Source organism: Meleagris gallopavo, chromosome 2 (genome assembly GCF_905368555.1).
Source record: "Meleagris gallopavo chromosome 2, MGAL_WU_HG_1.1, whole genome shotgun sequence".
NCBI lineage: Eukaryota > Metazoa > Chordata > Aves > Galliformes > Phasianidae > Meleagris > Meleagris gallopavo.
The window spans coordinates 35,814,358-35,836,719 of NC_139405.1; the positions used below are offsets into that span (position 1 = coordinate 35,814,358).

General features: G+C 35.7%; 1 protein-coding gene across 7 annotated transcripts in view; it reads right to left on the minus strand.

Annotated features, from left to right (window-relative positions):
* The window catches only part of CHRM3 (cholinergic receptor muscarinic 3), a 257,815-nt gene that overhangs the window by 118,395 nt on the left and 117,058 nt on the right, over positions 1-22,362 (minus strand). For 4 of the 7 annotated variants that reach the window (XM_085219656.1, XM_085219657.1, XM_085219662.1 and 1 more), the window contains one exon: positions 733-835. In XM_085219656.1, coding sequence (XP_085075782.1) covers positions 733-830 — 98 coding nt within the window. In that variant the 5' untranslated portion in view covers positions 831-835. Of the gene's footprint in view, positions 1-728; positions 836-22,362 lie in introns of those variants that run through there. The other 3 variants (XM_085219658.1, XM_085219660.1, XM_085219661.1) reach the window with 2 other exon arrangements.

A 22,362-nucleotide genomic window follows, 5' to 3' on the forward strand; every position in this document is an offset into this window, starting at 1 on the left:
TTTTACAGGGGAAATTACTTCTGAGAACCTAAGCCCAGGTAGTATATCAAAACTGGAAGAGAAAACACACTTTCCAGGAAATTACTCTTTCCTACAAGCAAGACTGAATTATGGGCTACATTTTTTCTTTATCTGAAATCCATAAAAAAATAGATGCCTTTTGCAGAAGCTCAAGATGAATAGCAGAAATAATCTGAAAGCATCTTTCTCCTACTTGCCAAAACTATTATATTGTTCTATTCTTTTTAAAACAGGCCTAGAGATTCATTCCTGTAAACCTGTTCAGCCTGGCTCTTATTCTGCTAGTTATGCAGTTGTAATAACAAGAAGCTCAAGGTTTGCCAACTGCTTGAGAATTTACTCAGTTTCTCTACTGGGCTTTGTGCCTAAGCCAAAATTTGCATCACTGCAGCTACTATTGAAATTAGCTCAGGTACACCTACATGAATGACAGTCATTGCAGTGTTCCTAGCATGCACAGCAACTTCCAGTTCATGTGGCATAGAGACCAAACACATATTGATATATGATGGTCTACAGCTGCATGTCTGTTCATAGTAAAACACATCACAAAGTTGGAAAGCAATATTCAATGATTTTGTGGTCCATAAACTCCAGAAGAACCCAAGCTGGCAAAGTGAGCGCTATATAAAAAAAAAAAAAAAAATCAGCTGTTTCTCTATATGCTTACTACTTGGAAAGATATATTGAAGATGTGTTTCTTTTACCTACATGGTCCAGGGAGGAACATCAAAGCGGCTAGTGGGGTCAGGCACTGTGTAGTTCTGTGAACTCCTCTTTTGGAAACACAACTGGTAGTGTGTCAGCATGTAAGCTGTGAACAAAACAGAAGAGAGAGGAGGAATTATAAGAATAGATTGCAAATGCACAGCAATGACACAGACATATAAGCTGCATGTACTTGCATGGAAACAAAAGCTGTTAATGCCTTATACCTGAATACCATTTTCCCTTAATATATATATAAATTTTTAGAGAGTTAGCTGAAAATAGTAAGAACAACTCAAAGATCCACATACTGCATGTATCTGGAAATAAGACAGTACTGACAACTTTAGTTACTCACAGTGCTATACAAGGGGCTAGGTATAATCATAATGTTTTCAGACGATTTTTCAAACACAATGACCACACTGGAGGATAACTATTTGCCTCAGACAACACAGAAGTGTCTGCATCTGAGTGAAGAAGGGACCTCAGAAGATAGCACCTTCAGAGTGGCTGCTGAGCTCACCTGGACCCCAAGGTATGTGTATGGGCAGAAATCAGAACATGGCTTTCCTTTTCTTCCCCAAAGCTGTCTCTCAGACTAACCAGTTTAGAAAGCTGTTTGGAATACTACTTTTCATTAAAAGAGTAGAACAACAACAACAAAAAAAGGAATCAGATTCCAAATATTATATTTTCAGCTTAGTTTAACTTACTGTTGGTATCAAAAGTTGACACAAACAGAGGAAGCAAAAAAAAATATATATATATATGAAGGGTGCTCCAAAAGTAATGCCTCCAATTTTATTATGTTGGACCATGATGTCAGAGGTGGATCACTTCCAGGACAGAAAAGAAGACAGCCTTTCTCTTGCAACAAGGTAATTTTGAAAACTGTGGAATACATTACCAATCTTGGCTGAACTGTCCTACCAAACCCACTTTATTGTGCAGATTTGGCACCTTCTGACCTCCATCTGCTCAGATTGATGAAAGATGGACTGTGTGGGCAACACTTTCCTAGCAATAATGCTGTTATAGCATTTTTTAAGCAAACAGTTGGTTACCTCCACTGGTGTGCCAGGTAGGCTCGTGTTGGTGAAAATGCATAGCTCATAGTGATCACTATGTTGAAAAACAGCATTTTGTCACTAAGAATTTGCTGTATCAACCTGTGTTATTCTGCTCTTTGTATATGTTGTAGTTTCCATGGAAATAAATAGGAGACATTACTTTCAGTGACCTATGTAACAATAATTAAAACTTATACAACACATTTTTCTCCACAAAAAAATGTAAATTCCTGAAGTGAAGGAGAAGGATTAGCCACTAACTGCTGTGTTTCAGTTAACTAGATATAATTAATGCCAAGTGGGACCACGTGCTGTTATTATCCCATTTATTACATGCTATTGTAGTTGAAGGCTTCAAAACCCCTCTGAATTGCTTAAGCACAGAAGAATGATTCTGAATCTGCAGATGTTCCATGTGATTGCTCAGTATTTCAGCCTTACCAGCATGACAATAGGTTTCACTCCCAGGTGTTACAAAACAAGGCAGAGACCAGAGAGAGCGTGTACTGGCTATACTGGATGTCTCGGTGTTGGGGTGTGTTTTTTTTTTTTTTCAGTAAAAAACAACAGCAATTATAAGACTGAAGTTATTAACAAACAAGGCTGAGATCACTTTACAATTCATTTTCAGAACAGAAGAAAACAGGCATTTAGTCCAGTTTTTCTCAACAAAAAATGACATAAAGACAGCTCTATATGCCATTGATAAAGAAGGTCTCCCTTTCCTTTCCTATTTGGAAAGGAAGCAGATCAGATGAAAGACAGCTCAAAAGGAGGAACATAAATTACAGTGAAAAAAAAACAGTGCCATTCAATTTTTAGCTGGAAGGAACCTGGATACATCAGTGTGACAAACCCTTTTGTAGGAGCACACTTTGATGCCCTCTTTGCTAAGTTCAACATTTGGCTGACAAACACTAATTCCAGATACACCTCCTGAAGCAACTAGGTTTTTCTGTTCCAAGTTGTGACTTGTTTGTGTCACTACTCCCACCAGAATAGGCAAAGGAACTAACTGTAGCACACAGAAACACATTTATACCTAAGGTCACCCAGCAGAGAAAGGAAAACACTCAGAGGCAAGAAGAAGCCAAGGAGTTCATGCTCATCAGAAACCACCTCCCACCTGGAAAGCACTTTGACTCTGCAAAGCTATGGATAAACATTGTGAGAGGTCTGGTAGGAGAGTTTGACCTTTTAGCCTAGAAAAGGTAAGGCCACACCTGTAAGATATAAGTTCTGGTTTTGGTCCCTCTTAGTTGAGGAATAACAGTTTCTGGCAGTTAAATAAAGTATATTAATTTCCTTCTTGTCAAGTTATTTTCATTCAAAAACTCATTATTCAATTAGCTTTTGAAGTTATTCTCAGTAAAGAAACTTATTCCCAGAAATTTTTTTGGTCATTATTGCCAGTATTCAGCTTTACTCCCTTAGCCACACTGGTAGCGACTCAGCTTCAGAATTTACTCCTCTATTTTACAACTACAATTCCTCAAAAAAATCTTGTACTGTTGCTAAACCCAGCCACAAAAGTAACAAACTCTTCTCACTATGAAAACCAACCAAAAACAGTTGGCCACTCAACTTGTGAAGACAATCAAAGCTCATGCGAAGGAATCATGTGAAAGTTGTATCCCCACACATCTGGTACAAAATACCAGGATAAAATCAGGGAAGATGGCTAACTTAATTTTACATCTGGGAAACAATGGCACTTTTTCTTTTACGCTAATATAGTTCATTAGTCCTCTGCTGATCTTTCTGGGAGACTTGTCCAAAGAAAAGAAAAACAAAAAACCCTTACACCCTACTCCACCAACATGAATCCTGGACATACCAAAGCCAACAACAGCCACTCTGAATTCAATGGTGATACCTATGATAGAAATTCAATTTAGGCGTGCTTCTAAGCATTGGCCAATAAATTGTGATACCATTCCTTGGGTGTGGTTTGGGAGCTAGTACAACTAAGAAACTTGAGTTAGGATTCATGGATGGGGACAATAATGAAGAATAGGTATCCAGTATTAAGAAGAGTTTTCCAGTTTTACAAATACATCTGTGACGATGACAGTTTAAAAGATGATGCTAGATGCCCAGGTGGGCTCTCTCTATTCAAGTTCCAGAACTGAAGATCACACTTTACAATTCCTTCCCTATATTCATGAGAAACATTATCTAACACAAGAAGTGCACCTTGAAGGCCTTTTGCTTTTAATTTATTTTTTGATAAAACCTCACTTGAGACAAGTGTCAGAAAAGCCTTTAAATAAGAGAACTACTTCTGTTGAAAGCAGTACTGTGATACAGTAATTTCTGTTTACTTGGTAAAATGAATTGACATACAATTGACTCTGCACTTTGAAATTGAATTCCTGTATTTATGCAGAAGTGTATCGTGGAGTAAGTTTCTCACTGGCAGAAACAGATTTCACAGATTCATAAAACTTCGTACATAATAAGGAATAAATTTTGCATGAAATCATCACCAGGTACTTTATTATTCACTGCGTACTTTATTATTTTTTTAATCAAACTTTGGGCAATTTTGTTAAAAAAAATATACCTACACAAATACAAGGCACTTCAGTAGTTTTATGGATATAATTCTGACGACTTTACAACACCAGAAAAAAAAGCATAATGAAATATTTGCCCTGCAGCTTCTATTTTCAATGGACTTTAAAGGCCAGAAAGTCTTTTGATTCTTGAGCTTCAGGAATAGAAAAGTCTAAAAGCTGAAAGTATTTCTGCTTTGCACTTCTTCCACTGGATCTAATTAGATATATGTTAGAATCACTCTGGACAAGGTTAAAGTAAGAGACTGAAAGTGCAATGTTTATAAACTCAAAAAAAAACTCTGTAGTAATAGAGCTACAAAAACGCTACACCTAGTTTAGGGTAGAATTTCCTACTGGGAACTGTTTGTTGTTGTTTATTTTCACATTTTTAGAGTTTCTTTTTCATCTTAAGGAAAACAATCTGTTAACAAAAAGAGAATTTTCATATACTGACTTCATAATAAACAATGCTTGTTTTCATGTGCAAACTGCTTATTTGACACCCATCTAGTACACGGCAGAAGTCTATATGAATTTTTTAAACTTGAGGCACTATGGAAATGAACAACCTTCTAATTAGATAGCTTTGCTATCAAAACATTAAACACAGGTCATGAATTCAAAAGAATGTAAGGAAAAGCCATTAAACTGCATTATATACCAATTAAAAGTGAATCAAATTTGTTTACATATTTTTGATTTTCAGAAATTCCACTATTTCTTCCAAAAATTCTACTGTCAATATCTTCGGCCTGAACTCACTTCTTGAATTTAGGAGATTAAACCTCTGAAATTGACTTTAAAAGATTCACAAGATAAATTTTAACTTCACATTTGCTGTAGAAGTGACTTGTAAAATGATGTTTACTCCAGATAATGACTTCAGCATTTTATTGGCAAATTTGAGTGGTTATTTTGCAGATATTGTCAGCCTAAAAGTGCTCAAGTTGGTTTCACTTACAAAGTAACTAGTAAGTGCACTAGAGTGTTTGAAAATAATTAGTAGCACAAGCAGTTAGGAAAGAAGAAAACAGCTGGCAAAAATACTATGTAGAAGTGTACTTCAGTTTAACTACTCTATTACTTATATCTTCCACATATCCAATATATAATCATGAAAGCTTTTTAAAACCTGAGAAATTTATAATCCCTTAGGTTTTTATTCCTCCTGATGCTTACTGATAGCTGACCTCTAGTACCTCTGTTTAAAACAAACAAACAAACAAACAAACAAAAAACAAATACTGTTTTTTTCTTTTAAAAGGTTTTTAAAATTTCATGTATAATTTTATACACACTATCAGATAATCGTGGCTAAATTGACCAAATCAAGAAGCTTGTAATTTCATACACAGTTAACAATCTAGGACATGGTCTCACCTTTAGATATCTTTACAGCTATAAGGCTGTTTAGTAACATGAAGTGCAAAGATTCTGTCATGCTAATGCAGAAAGAGTTGTTTCATCACACTTCAACAGAGCCCTAAGATGAAGTAAGCTCTAGGAGTACCTAGTATCTTCTACCTATTACACAGCACATCTAAACCTGGTTTGATGAATCCATTTTCATTGGTCACTTTTCACTATCATCAATTGTTACCCATAATGACTGCATTTACAGACTTTACAAATGACTCTTTCATTCACTCCTTAGTTTATAAATATTCTGATCCATCCTGCAATTTTGAATCTGCTAAGGCTCCCCTACATACATACCTACACACACCATACACATAGACATATATATATGTATGTATCCATGTAAAAAAACATATACCTTTTCTCATGGAAGGCAGTTTTATTTGAAAAAGATGTCTTGGGTAAACATATTCTCTGTTTCTTCCATATAGAGACACTAGTAACAGCTATTCAAAGATTTTAAGTCATTACTCCGACTAATAACCTTTTTCTCCAATCACTGAAATTGAGATGTTTCCCTCTCCTACAGAGTCACCGCCACTGATTAGCCCAAAAAGAAAAAAGAAATTCTCATGAAACATTACAGGTAACAATACTTGAGAAAAATTTGGGTATGACTTATGTACAGAAGTGTCTGATGTGCTCAATTTGAGAGCATAGGACAGCACTGTACTGAAATACTAAATGACCATGGGAGGCTGCTGAGTGAGCTGTGGGTAATGCAGGTGGGATTCCCTGACACTGGAAGGTCAGTAAACCTCTCACTGGAAAGAAGTTGCCTGGTCATCAGCTACCCAGGCAGGAAGGAGCCTGAAAGCTGCTCTTTCACACCTATGCCTGCTTCACAATAGAAAGACTCCAAAACTCCTTTCAAAACTCAATTTTGTATAAAATATACACAAAATTATCCAACAATTGTCTCAGTGAAACTTCTGACAAGAAATTATGGGATTAGTGAAAATATTTATAAGTGCAGAAAAGAGATTAGCTGATGGCAAGAGGTGCAATCACCTCCCACACTTACCTATCAAAATTCACTCATACATCAAAAGACAGTTAATAGCATATGTATATAACCTTAAATAATCTCCTAAATTAACCCAGACACTGTCTGCAAGGCAGCTTTTGTATTCAAATATATAAAACAAAGAAAAATGTTGAGAAATATTAAATGCTCAACTCCTTCCACACTGAAGAACTGCAGATGTAACAACAGCTGTAAATGCATCTGCTTGAATTTTAGTTTCACTAAATCTTTTTGAGGGGGCTGAAGAAATAAAAGTAGTTGATATGTCTCAGATTAACATCTGCACCTGCTGCACAGCTTCTGTAAGATGAGGCTGAGGCTGCCCTGTGTGAGACACAGCTGGCTCCAGTGGCCTGGCCACAGCACAGAGCTGAGTCTGCAGCCAGCATGGTGGCACCTCTGAGGAAATGTAATAATTAAGAAAGAGCAAAAAAATGCATGTTAGTCCTGTCCAGACTGGGTAGACATTTTCTGAAGAAGCTGTGTCTCATGGAGAGCCCACGCTGGAGCACAAAAGTAGTGCAAGGAATACAGAGCATAGAACAGGGCTATGGACTGACTTGAGCTGCCCACAAAATGCAGCTTAGGATGGCTGCACTTTGGGTGGCTGAGACTCAAAATTACCTCTCACATGCCACAGATCCATATGCTGTGAAACTCACAACTAATTGGTTTTTAACACAAGCTGAGCTTTTATTTTTATCCTCCCGCTATCCAGGAAAGGCTGTTCTAAGTGATTTGACACACAGTGCTCTTTGAAGCCAACCTCCAAAGGAACAGGTTGATTGCTTACGGTCTGAGAGCACAGCTCTTTATATAAAGCTGGCATAAGTTCCAGTACAAATACAGTTATATATCAGTTACAGATTACAGTAACAAGTAATACAACACACAACAATGTAGGTGAAGGTGTTGATTTTGACTTCTAACTAAAATTTCTCATGGCTAAAAATGCAATTTACTGCTAGAGATCTTCCTGGGTGTTACAGTGAACAACCGTGCAGGCACCAGGGCTGGTGAGTACAAATGGGGAAAAGTAGATGCCGCAAAGATGTGCTTCTTAACCCTGGTAAGCCTTACTTCCATAACACGCTTTTACTCATGTCTGAACATTTGCCAACATCTCTACTGTAGATCACTTGTACTGCAACTTTCTATGCAGCTGAATCCAAAGTTGTACGGTAAATTTGGCACCGAATTAGCATAAAGAAAATCACCATTGGAAAAAATAGTTCAGCAATTACTTTTCTCTATTAACATCTTGAAAGGGTGGTGAACAACAGAACAGAATTTAGCTGGAGGCCTGCAGCTAGTGGTGTTCCCCAGGGGTTGGTGATGAGTTTGGTCTTGTTCAACACCTTCATCAGTGACCTGGATAAAGAGACAGAACATACCCTCAGCAAGTTTGCTGATGATACAAAGCTGAGAGGAGTGGCTGACACTAGAAGGTTATGTACTGCCATTCAAAGACTACTAAATGCCTGGAGCATCTTCCATGTGAGTAAAAGTTGACAGATCTGGAACTGTTCATCCCAGAAAAGAGACGACTGAGAGGGAATCTTACCAATACTTATAAATATCTAAGGTGTGGGAGTTAGCTGGATGAAGCCCAGCTCTTTTTAGCAATGTCCAGTGACAAGACATGGGAAAATAACAGGCACAAACCACAACACAGGAATTTCCATAGAAACATAAGGAATAACTCTTTTCTTTGAGGGATGCAGAGCACTGGAAGAGGCTGCCCAGACAGGTTGTGAAGTCTCCTTCTCAGGAGTATTAAAAACCTGCCTGGGCACTTTTCTGTGTGACCTACTGTAGTGAACCTGCTTAGCAGTGGATTAGACTAGATTGGACCTAGAGGTCCCTTCCAATCTCTGCAATTAAATGATTCTGTGAATGTGTGTACAAACAAAAAACTGAACAGAGTTTGGGTGGGAGGAGAAAGCAGGAGAAATTTAAAAAGAAAAAATGATATACAGGAAGAAAGACTTAAAGTGGAGTTGTTTTTTTTTTTTAATTTCCCAATACTTTCTAAAGATACAAACAATCCCTCAATGTCAAATTAAGAACTGTCTTTAAAATAACTGTCCTCCTACCAAAACAAATTAATAAACAAGCTACCTATCCCCACTATGTTTTACACAGTACTTTTCAGGGAGTTATAGCTGCAGAATGGTTAGTGAATAATACAGCTAACTTAGGTAACAATTAGGCTAACATAGGTGTGTATGTCAATGACTTGCTCAGCTTCTGAAACACACACATTAACATCAGAGACACATGGGCACATGGTAGAAAAAAATAAGCAGAAAATGAAGAACATGGTTGTCAGGCTTTAGGAGGACTTACTACGTTGTAAATATGGGGTCAAAGCTACGAGCTCTTCCCCTACTGGCAGCATCACCTTGCTCTAGAGGCCTGCCCAGGCTTCATGATTTACGCAAGTTTGAGGGTAGGGGCAAAACAAGGAATGTTTTGATGCCTACAGACCTCTAGGGGGCACGTATCATCTACACATAGTTTGCTCTGCAGAACACTTGCTTTGCAATTGCTGGTGAGAAAGCAGCACCTCTGCTTTTACTACCTCTGACAGTCTGAAGATTGCATTCGACAATAAGAACCATATTTGTTTAAAGTGAAAAGTTAGGATTCTTTCTTCATTTTGAGAACTCCAAGAGTCAAAACCATCAGAATGTAAATTAACCCATTACAGAAGGAAAACATTGTGCATACAACACCACTCCTATATAATATACCACCTGTAAGGGATTCTATATACTCTATATATTATAGCATATATATTGTTGTATACTAACTTGAGATATACTGACATTTTGTAAAGACAACAATCCTAACTTGAAACCCTTACGTACTTTACGTAATGGCAGTGCTATCATTTAGACAAAAAGTAGAAATATAAATTTCCTTTGACAGTAACCCCAGAAGCATTTTCTACCTGAGGTAACCATGCATTTAACTTACATATATTTCTTTCTCTATTTCAGTTTAAATCAAACAGTGGTAATATTGTTTGTACATAATCATATTCAACATTCAGAGCAGAAGTGATGTGCCACAGAGCATAACAATTCTGTTTTTCCACATATACAGTTTTCATGGTGATGCTTTAAGGAGCAAAGGAAATTATGCCGTTACTTTTTTGTTTGTTTGTTTTGTATAATATATATCTGAAGATGATTTAGATTTATTTTTTTTTTTAGCTACTAGATCAATCAGAAAGTGAACCAATGCTGGCAGCAATATTAAAATTTTCAAGTATCTAGTTTTTAAATTTCATGCAATATGAAAGCTCTGTACAAAACAATAACTAAACTTGAAGGTAAGAAGGAAAATCCTCAGAAAAGATTAGCAGAGACTACTGATTTTAATTCTGTTTATTACTGCATTTTCCCTGTAATCTGGTGTATAGTGAATTACCAACAAATATCTTTTGTTTAACATATTTATTGCTTCCATAGACACTCTACCTATTGGCATTGACCTTTATTTCTTATATTGTGTTCCTAAGACATTGTGTAATTGTGGCTTTTGACCTTTCATTGTGAGTCATAAGCTAGATGTAAGGTCTTCAGAGGCCCCCAGAACTATACAAGCAAAATATTTCGTCAACCTTCTAAACTGGACTAAATAACTGCAATGTGGGGGACAAGCCTTTAAAAACACAGGTGCTTCCATCCCTATGGTACACAATCACATTAGCTTTATGTTTCTGCTGAACTAATGCAATTCAAAACTTAATAACGGTATTAAATTGCATTATTAATTTAGAGGCATTAAAGCACACCAAGACATATTGAGACAATTAAGATCTTCAGCAGCACTGCCTTACAATGGCTGCCTCTGGAAGGCAACACAACATTAGCATGCATTCAACCTAACCAAGGGCTCTCGCTGGAATAAGATTTTAAATTACTTAATAAAGACTGTATGGACAAAAATTCTGTGATCATTTTCATTGGTTCATGAGACAAGGAATATCCTGATTTATTACAAACTAACAATGAAATTACAGAAATTATGCATCTTACTGACATTACAGAAAATGAGACATAAAGTGCAGCTATTTTTCTAAATTCAGTACAAAAATGTCAAAGCTGGAGTTAAAACCCCCAAGGCTGAGCTCAAATAGCAGTCGTGCATTAGTATAATAAGATGCCAATACAGAATACTCAACAGGACTTGTGTGTGAGATGTTGTTGGTTTTTTTTCCTCTCACAGAAAGTGGGTCATACGGGTAACTTCTGAGTGAATTCACTTCAGTAGGAATTACATCCCTCCAGTGCTACAAAAAGGATAGCTGTATCAGTTCTTAAAAACACTATATCTTTTCCTTCAGCAAATTCCCAATGGCTTGATTTCCCTGTGACCTCAGGAATCCTTAGGAGAGCTCCTGATGCAACAACTATTTATTTTTGTCTTACGTGAATCACCCCTTGCGGCAGCCTCTCTCCATGAGCCCAATGACTAATTTAGATTAAACATTCAACATCTTGACAGATAACTTTGGGCAAGTTGGATTCCCCTCAAAACTATGTCAAGGGTCTGAATAAAAATCCTGCCTTCCTTTCCTTCCAGTAAGTATTGATATGGGCAAGATCTGAAGATTTTTCAAGCCAGCAAATACCCTCTACCCAACAGCCTGAAAATGGTCTAAAACCTTCTGACTACTAAACTTAACTTGTAATGTGTACATCAAGTCTGCCAAAGCAATACAGCTAACTTAGTAATTTCTACATTTCTACTTGATTTGAATATTTTTAAGTTGACATTTCTGGAAGGAAATCTAAGCATTAAGAATGCATAATGTAAAAAGGAGTTTGATGTCATATACAAAAATAGTTCTATTCCATGTTTCCCTTCCTCCTCCCTTAACCTTTATAAACATATGCCAATTGAGAAGTCAGTCAGTTTCATGACTCATAAGCTCTAGCTTTGTTAGGAATACTACAACATGTCATTAAATCGAGACCTGAAGCAGTGTTGAGCAAAGTGTTACTCTGCACCTTTTCTCCAAATTCTCTCCTAGTTCCAAAGATGATGCATCGCTTAACAACATCCATGGGAAAGAGACCGTCATTGCACTGAAAAGCCTTTTACGAGACACAAAGCTACAATACCACCCACACAGCACCAATCATGCTACCTGTCTATCAGCATAGGGGTTTCAGTGGCCCAGTGAACATCTTTTCCTCCTCTAAACCTTAGTATAGCATAGCTCAGCTCCAACAGATGCTAAGGCAATTATTTCTACCTTCCTGTTTTTTTAAACAGTATTGCCATCCAAGTAAAAATTCTACTTATAGACAAGCTGCTTCAATTCTGATTGTTTTCCTTTTCGTAAAGTTATTTATAACTTCAAAAAAGGAATTGTCTGTATGTGCCTTTTTTGCCTTTTTTAATTTAATTAAATGAACAAAAAGATACACTCCGTATTTTTGAGTTTACTGATAGCATTGTTTACTTTCTAGACATCTTACATGTCCTGAATCTCACATTTACTTGAAGCTGAAACTTTAAAGTGAAAACATAGCTCAGTTGTATTCATAGGTAAACATTCTCACTCAGGGTGCCTGCATCTTTAGACTCAATAGCAAGATGTAATGTGAAAATCCCATCCAAAGGACACTTGGAAGGGATGCTGCATGTAAGATGCCAGAAAGTCACCTCATTATGTGAGGAGCTCAGAAGTTCTTCCAGCATTTTAGCTCAAGTGCCTGAGGAGCTCATAATTAACCAGATGTTAGAAAACATCTCGCAAGAACTTGCCACTTTCACCCTGTGATTGTCATCCAAGAAAGAAAAAAAGAGGAGAATTCTCTGATGTGACAGCATAGCCGGCAATCCCTGCAGAATTGTATCCTGTTAAAATGATTTAGCAAGACCATTTGAAGTAAGAGACAAATATTAGCAGGTATCTAGTGATGGACAGTACATTTGCTAACAAAATCTGAATATTTCAGCAGCAGAAATACAAATGTATTTCTTTTGAATATTTCAATCTGTTACTTAGTTTTACAGTAAGACAAATGTAAATTGCTTGTCACCATAGCAAGATACATGTAGCTAAATTCTGAGAGAGTTATGAATTGCTGAAATGGTGTGATGGGACGATTTCTCTTTCCATTGCATTAGTTTTGTGTTTCACTTTACAAAATGAATAGATGTATTTTCTTTCACTTGCACCTGCAGATACATATCTGGACTGCTGGTGAAATCTCCTATCTAGTTTGTAAGAATAGAGCAGAAACATCATCTGTTGGTTTCTCTTACATCTTCCCTCTCTCTACTGGCTGCAGTAGATCTGGACTAAGAGTGTTGTTGTCTCAAAAGCTAGAGGAGATTAACAAAGAAACTCCTTTTTGGGAGAAAGAAAAGCAATGTGAGTGTGCTTTGCCTTGAGTAATTTGTATCATCACAGCAACATGCAGGGATTCAAATGCACTCCATAACCCATTGAACCAACATTCCCTTGAATAAAAATAATAATAATAATGGATCAGATAACTCTCTTTGAGAGTTTTGCCTTCAAAGCAGTGAAAAAATTTGATCCAATGAAGTTTTATGATTTTATACTTAATCTAATAAAAAGTATACCCAATGATTTACAAAGTATTTTCCTACTAAGAGTGATGATTCCTTTGGAATCTTCCCTGTTCCCAGTGTCCCTGGTATGGTCATTAAACACTGGCAGCTTAAAGACTACTTCTCTATATTGGCAAATATTATTCCAGCTCCTACAAGATAAGATGAAAGGATACTATTACCAATTAGGTTAATGAGCTATGGCAGTCTGAAATACAGAGGACTCTACTTGATGAGAGAGATTTTAAATGCAATTTTGAAGGATTTTTTTAGTTGCTTCTTTCACGAGATAAGTAATAACACAAAATAAGGAATGGAAAAAATAGTATTTTCTAAAGAAAAAGTTGAAGTTGTCCTGCAGCTATATCAATAAAAGAAATACTGTGAGAAGTGTCGGGGGGAAAAATTACTAAGTTTTATACAAGAGCCAACACCACACATGACAAAACATGGTTGCTATTCTCAAAAGTACCCACCACAAACAAAACAATTACACACACACCTATTATACAGGTTTACTTGAACCTTTGTTATGAAATGTGTTTTCATATCATACCTAACTTTTTCTCTTTGCAATTTTGAGCTTTTTTTGTCTGATTATGTTTTGTAGCAAAACCTGAGCAAGTGGGTGTCCTCCATGAGGATCCTTACTCCAAACCTGGAGATCAGCTCGTGGCAACTAGCCCATCATCACAAAGCCAAAATAGCAAAATCCTCCCCTTTTCCTCTCAAAATTGAGTAGGATATAATATTCAAAGATTGTTTTGAGAAGAAAATTGACATGATGTTATTGATCACTCAATAGTATCAGTTGATACTATTGCTATGACTGATTTTGATAAAAAACAATTGATTTTTAATTCCTAGTATCAACTTTTCAATCTTTCAAATATTTTTGTACAAGTTTGAACAAAACACTTCTTTTTGTAAACCTTCGAATGAATTACTATCCCAATTTAATGTATTCTAATATGGGATTCAAAAGGAGTGTCATTTTAAGAGCTGCCATTATAAAAGTGTTTAGAGGTGGATTTATTCTTGTGCTCTTATTAAATCTCTGTTTATTCCAGTGCAGTGTGTGAATGCCAAGGAGTATTTTAGGAAAACATCCTCTTGCCTTTTCCCAGATCCTACAAAGGTAAAATGATTGCTGTGTTACAAATTCTGGCACTGAGCAGCATTTGGTCTCCTACCCCACTTCTGCAAAACGGAGAATGTGACTGTAAGCAACAGCTCCTGCATTATGTCCACAGAAAAAAAGATTAAATTGAACTTTGGAGTGAAAAAAACTTGTCTGTAACTTGCTTCTTAAAGAGGGATCAGCAGGCAAATGCCAGACAGATCAGATCACAGCAGAGTACTGAAACAAACCTGAGAAACACACTACACTGATACAGCTTGCCTTAGGATCCTGCCCTTACTCCACCACAGCAGTCACTAACTAATCTTCTCTTTCACATTTCATACAGCACTCTCCCTTGGCTCTCTCAGAGCTATGTGTTTGATGTTGACTTCTGCTAAGCAACCACTACCACAAATTGTGGAATGCTTTTTTCTGAACAACGACTGTCTTTGGCTAATATGTTTCATCTTATGCTTACTCTTCTGCATGCTTATCCGTGCTCCTACATGTCTACTGTACTGTTCTGATAGGCTGATGTACAGGAGGATAAAGATGGTAGAAACTCCGTATCTCATGGGATGATGAATTCTACAGGAACAAACTATGGCTTGCCTCTTCTTGATGCAGATCATACACATATTTCTGGATGATTCTGTAGGCCACAGATAAATTAATAACGATGATAGAACTACTGCTTAAGATGCTGAAGCTCTATTTAATGACAGAAGAATATGCTTTTGATTTCAAATTTTTTTTCTCATTATGATAAAACATAATCATTGTTGGTATTTATTATATTAACATTTTTAACTAGAAAGGTTCAAAGGACTTAACTTATCACCACTTTTACTGCTACTGTGCCACATCTGAAGTTAATCTGCTGGATTTCGTTAACAGAAGTCTTACTATTAAACAGCAGAGTTATTCACAACGTGATAGCTATCTTTGAGTCAGGGCAAACATATTTGCAGACTTAACTATTTTAACTTCAAATATGCTATTCTGGAGGCAGCTGCAAAATGCTTCTGAGATACTTCAAATCTTGTAACTTCTTATACTCTTGCAAAATGGAAGTTATAACCAGTAAGCAATCTCTCTGAATGTGTACAGAAGGATTTAAATTCCAGTTTATGATATAAAATATTAGACAGCATTAATACCAGTTGAAGACATTATTATTTCTCCTTCTCTCTGAAATGCATTCCTACTCAATCAGACATCATGCTTCCCTCTTGACTGCAACAGCAGAATTTCCCATATGAAAAGTTTCTGCTACAACCTGGACCAGGGCTGCAGTTGTTTCAGAAGGTGGCAGTTTTTCTTTCTTCTTCTTCATCTCTCTCAAGGAGGAAAAAAGAAGAGGAAAAAAAAGATGAATCAGTTTCCCAGTTTGCTTCACAACACATCTGAACAGCCCATTTTTGTGGTAATACAGAAACTTGTGACAGGAGGATTGAAAGGCAGAGAATACCTGACTTCAGCATAGCTGGATATTTCTATTGTGAAACCCAAGATTAATACTGCTTTGAAGCTTTTGCTGCTGAAACCGTAGAGTTTCCTTGTCTTTACACATTGTTACTGGAGACAAATGAATTATTCAGAGTTCTTAAAGCTCCATCTCCACAGAAATGGAGACCACAGGATTGGATGCAATGCAGCAACTGCTTGCTCAGATTTTTGTTTATTAGTACATAATTTTATATATGTATATAATATATATATATAATATATAATATATTAAATATAACATATATATTATGTATATAATATATAATATATATATATAATATTACAGTTGCTAATAACTGATGTTGATCAATTGTATAAATGGAAGGTAGAAATTGTTAGCTAGGAAGTAGCTAGCAATTGCTTAATTACTGTCTGTGATTTAATGCAGAAAATAATCCAGTTAAAATTCCTAAACTCCTCCACATTGGTAAACCATATTTTCACTGGGATTAATAAACACCTGATCTATGTGGACTTGGCCAGAAGAATTTTGAGAAGAGTGACAGACAAGTTTTATAATGGAAAAATAATCCCAGCCTTAGCCTGATGACTTCTCATGGTAGATTCAAATACTGAATGGTATACGTATGCACAAAGAAAGGAATCACTTTGAGAAAAGTTAAAGGCTTTGATTTTCACTGATATAGTTAATAAGTAAGCTTGACAGCTAAGAATGAACAAAACCACCTACTCTGTTTAAAACACACCTAACAGAATTATCCTGTATATACTACCTGCAGGCCAAGATTTACAATGGACTGTTGCGTTAAAAGCTTTCACTGCCATGATATTGGACTCCATGCATGATTTACAAGTGGAAAAATATCACAGGAATAATGGAAATTAAAAAAAAATACATTAAAATTTTTATATCACTTCAGATTCCATGGACATTTTCCTTGTGACCATCTCATCATTTTAAAAAGGATGAATTGAAAGCAAACTACTATAGCAGCAATATTATAATATATACTTTTTTCCCTCCCTTTGCAAAAATTTCCCAAGACTTGCCTTAATTGTTGGCTGGGAAATTTACAGTTCATATTTTACTCTTTAGATTTCAAACTAGTGTAATTGTTACATTAGAAAGAATAAATAAGAGCCATCAGAGGCTTGGTCTAAGAGCTGAATTGGCTGTTGGCTGTTTCTGAGCATTAAGTATGGTTGGAAAGTGCTTAGCTATATCCCTTCAGAGTTCCAACAATATGCCTTTGGATTAATCTTTTAACATAACATAAATTCTATGGTTTATTGGAATATTTTCCTTAACAGCATAGTTGCTTAAGTCATTTGACACTATCAAATTTTACTAGATACAAGCATTTAATGATGCAGTATTACCCTCAGAACAGCATATCGAATAACATACGTTACCTGAGGAATAGAATGCATTTGAAGTGTATCATTTTTGCAACTTATTAAGATTTATGAAAAAAACAACTAGTTCAGTAAGCTCCTCTTGTCCCACTAAAGCTTATTTTAAATAAATTTCAAATAACATTTAATGCTTCACTAATTATTGTTGCATTTTAACAATTATCTGAAGCTATCGAAATTTATTAAGGACATAATTCACATAAAATGATGCACTTTATAATGATGTAAGAAGGATGTGAGAATGTCGTAGTAATTTTTTGTAATCAGAAAACTATTCTCATATCCTGTGCATTTTAAAAAAAAGTATATGCATCTTACTATCAACTGGGATGAAACTTTTCTCTTCAGAGTGTCTGATATGATCCTATGTTTTGGTTCTATAAGAAAAACTGTGTTGATAACAGTCCAGTGTTTATAGCTGCCTGCTAAACAGTGTTGTACAGAGCCAAGACCATTCTCAGGAAAGGGTCTAAAGGAGCTGGGAGGGAAGAGACAGCTGACTTAAACTGGCCAAGGAATATTCCATACCATAAGACATCATGCAGAAGGAGTCTTGAAGGGGGTGGGAGTTCATCTCCTCCTCTTCTGCTGTTCAGGGGGCTAGCTGGGCATTAGTCAGAGGGTGGCGTGCATTTATTTGTGCACTGCTTGTTATATACATATATATTTGTCACAATTATTATTTCCTTCTCCCTCCCCATCTTAATAAATAGTTTTATCTCAAGCCACAAATTCTATTTTTTTTAATCCCAATGGGATGGGGGAGTGAGTGAATGACTGTGTGGTGCTGAGCCACCTGTTGGGTTAAACCACAATAATGTGAAACTCTAACAAGGTCCAGTTAATTTTATTAGCTTCTTTTGGGCTTTGCCAAACCAAGCATATTAAGTTGCAAATCCACTACATTGGAATAGATCATTAAAATCAATCTGCAAAGTTCCTCAAATCCAAAAGATATTTATTATCGGTTGTATTGCACTTCAAGTAAAATTAAATCTAAACCTTCTAAAGTGAACAGTGTCTGTGGTAGCCTTGGCAACTCTACACACCTAAATGTAGCTTCAAAACAACAACAACAACAACAACAACAACAAAGTCAAGACAGAGAAGTATTAATCATACAACTATGTCTTGGCAATATCCTTCTAGCTTTTCTTTGAGCAGGACACATATTTTTGATTAATAAAGTAAAAAGTAGTCTATCTAAACACTTGTGTGTCAGTGTCCTTTGCAAAAATCTTTGATTGCAGATGTGTTACTGAAACATAAGTTACAGTGTACAGCATTCCATTTAAAGTAGTAAATCATTTTTTGCTTTCTTTAAAAAAAAAAAAATTTCGATCTTGAATGGAATTTCTATATATGCCAGCTGTCAACAGGTTCAATAATAGTAGAGAAATTCTCTCAAAAGTAAAAAATAATAACATAAATAAATTACATAAATAAAAACATAATAATAAAAAATAATAATGATAATAATAATTTAAAAAAATAACAACAACAACAAAAAACAGCAAGAAGGTATACCGCATAGCTTTCTATTTGCAAAGATCTAAATAACTGACAGCAAGACATGAGTACAGAGTATTGTAATTGAGAGGTAACAGAGAATAAATCCTCAAAACCAGCCTAACAAAGGAATTCCCATATCTAAGAAAAACTGAAGGCTGAATTTGAAAACACCTCATTTAAACATTTCTAACTCTCCTTTTCACGGTTATCTCTTACTTTCCATGTAGTTAAATTTCAAGCTGTTAGTGCTACTCTAATATTTCTTCATATGTAATTGTACTGCAAGTTTATATATCTCTGAGAATGTACAATTTTCTACGGATGAGAACACTCCACAAGACAGACAACTCTGAAAAGAAAAAACTCAGCCAACGAGAATTATACCAAACCACTCACATCCAAAGTGCTCCCTGAAACTTATGATTTTGTTAAAACTCAGAAAAACATGAAACTAAAGGAGCAAGCAAGACTCAAACATATCATTCTCCATGTTGATACTGCTGTGTTGTTGATATCCTTCCCCATTCCTCTCAAGGAAATTCCAAATACTTCAATTATCCTGAGCTGTTACCAGCCTTACCTGTTCCCCCAGGGCTCAGCTTTGGTGTTGCAAGAGTAGAGAAACAGGCATGAAAGGAAGAGCTTCTAGATTTGGTAATATCTGTAAAAGTCAGTTGGATATATAAAAAGACTTGAGAAACACAGGGATTACCCCTTTGAGGAAGGAATGTCAAGGTTGCACCATGCTCTCACACATCTCTGGACTGAAGAAGTACCTCCATGAAGTGACAGCTCTTTCTATCTTACTGAACTTCACATGAACTCAAGCAGAGACGTCATATATTTTATATTTCATTTGATATACACCTAGGATCTAAAGCTAACATAAAAGTTAGGTGTAAATCAGATGTCAGCACGTTATCTTTATTGGCATTGCTTTTCTGGCTGATTTGTTTGAGAGCGACAGGTGATCTGCCCTTACAGCATGACTTACAAGCACTTTGACTGTTTTTTTCTCCCATTTTCACTCAATTTAGTTTAGTACCTTGTGCCAGAAATCACACAGTAACATCATTTAGCTAACCAGTTTCATGTTCAGCTCAACCTTCAGCATAGTCAGTACCAGACCCTGCAGCAAGTGCAGCAGAGTGCAGGGGGCTGATGAAGAGCTGGTGGGTGGGGAACCCTAAGGTACTAGAGCATCCCCACATCTGCTGCCATACCAGAGCCAAATTAAGATAATATAATTAATATAATACATTGAAATGGTACAGTTTTCTTTTTATATCTTTTATTAGTAGTACGTCACTGTCACATCTACTGCTGACAAAGATGAATTAACATGAAACATTCTGCAGTATCTATTGTATACTTACTCCTCACAGCTGCATATGACATGTTAATAGTCTTGTGTATAAAAAAAAATTCTCTAAGAAGTTAGGGAAACAGAGCATAAATCTTTATCAACTTCAGGGGAATTGGTAAGTTTGCATCATTTCAAGACTTTGAAAGGAAGAGTTAGGAGCCCTGCCTGGTTGCTTTCCAAGAATTAAATTGGCTCTGGCTAATATCACGCCAGCACAAGATCCAAGGAAGCATATTAAATACATACACATCTATAAAACACAGAATCTTCCTGCACTGACTGCAGAGACACAAATGAAAACATCATCAGGTTGTCAATTTTACAAGGATTTGTACCCCAGTCTGTCCTCAGAGACAACATACACATGATCCTAGCCTAGTCAGGTAAAAAGCACCAAGTGTTTTCATACTCTTTATTTTGTATACCTTTTAATAGAAAAAGAGTTATAATACCTTCTACAGAGATCTTTCCCTTCCCTAATATATTCTGATTTCTTTCTTTTCCAACTACACATTTTTTCAAATTAAATAAAGAGCAGACCAAAGATGCAAGTGATTTGCTGAATTTTGCCCAGCACCGTCAATTCTTCTGATTGACATTTAATGCATTTAAACATTGCAGGATTTATTTCTTTTTTTCTTTTTTTCTTTTTTTTCTTTTTTTTTAATTTTGAATTTACAGACTGAAAATAAGACCAGACCATGTAGTTGTATTCCAGCAATGCATCTTCAGCAAATTCTGATAAACAGGCCATAGAGCATGGCAACCTATATTTCTAATCCTACACATAATATATCAAAATGCTGATAAGAGGTTTAATAATCTTTAATCCTACATATCAAAACTTAGATAAGAGGTTTTATTGTCTCCAAATAGATATAGTTGTTTCAAGACTGATTAAGTTTTTTTCTTCCGCAATGAAGCCTGAAACAATTGTTCCCACAATTGGTTTACAAACAGAATAAATAAAATATTTCAAACCAAAGACAATGAATAAAGTCTGTAAGAGAACATTTAACATTTTGAAATATCCTTTTTTTGTTGTTGTTGTTTGTTTGTTTGTTTGTTTTTGTTAGTTTCCAGGCACTACTCTGAAATAAAGATTGGGAATCATAAGAATTTTTAAAATTAGCTTTAGAATTTTTCTAAAATGAAAGTCTTCATAAGGGAACATTCTTAATACTAAAGTGAAACAAACCCATCAATCAAAAAGAGTGGCATAAAATATCTTCTGTTTTATGGTTTTACATATCAAATACAGTCTTGAAAGTAATTCAACAAAAACCGGAAGGGATGGAGATGAAGATTAATTCTCCTTCCCAATATTTCAGCACAAAACAAGATACTACGGAGCATATTAAAAAAATAAAAAATAATAATAAAAAAAATCTAGATTGCTTTCTTGTTGTTTTTGTGTATGCTTGTGTATTTTATTTCATCTCTATATTTCACACACAGATCAACAATAGGAACTACTGAAAATATGCTGTATTTGATTCCAGACAGACTTTCAGGCTGAAATTAGGGACTACAAACTCGTATTAAGTGTTTTCCATTTTACTGCTCGAAAGAGAGATTCAAAGTCTCAAGCAAAGCATTTTGATATAGAGGTTACAGTAAATTAAAGTACATGAAATGCACAGAATTCCAAAAGTGTTTTTCTCACAGTTTTGGTTTCTACGCTTCATTTCCCCTCCAGTTTAGTTTCAGCACAAGTATCTACTTCACATGTCCCAAGATGGTTTTGCTACGTGAATAAAGCTGCAAATCAGGAGATTTGCATCAAAGGTGCATTTGTGAACTGAAATAACAGTCTCAGGAAGAGCACAGTTCATTTCAGTCAGCTATCTTACTCCCAGAAATACCTTGTGTTGAGGAAAATGTAAACAAGATGTTTGTATATACAGCCACGTTAGACTGAGATAGAGTATGTGACATTTAATATTTTCTCTTGATCCTGTTGAATTACAGGGTCAAAATATATATAAATGTAAGAATATGATTTATATTTGTGTGAACTCACCCTATGAAAGCTATTTGAGAACAATGACAAAAGTGATATC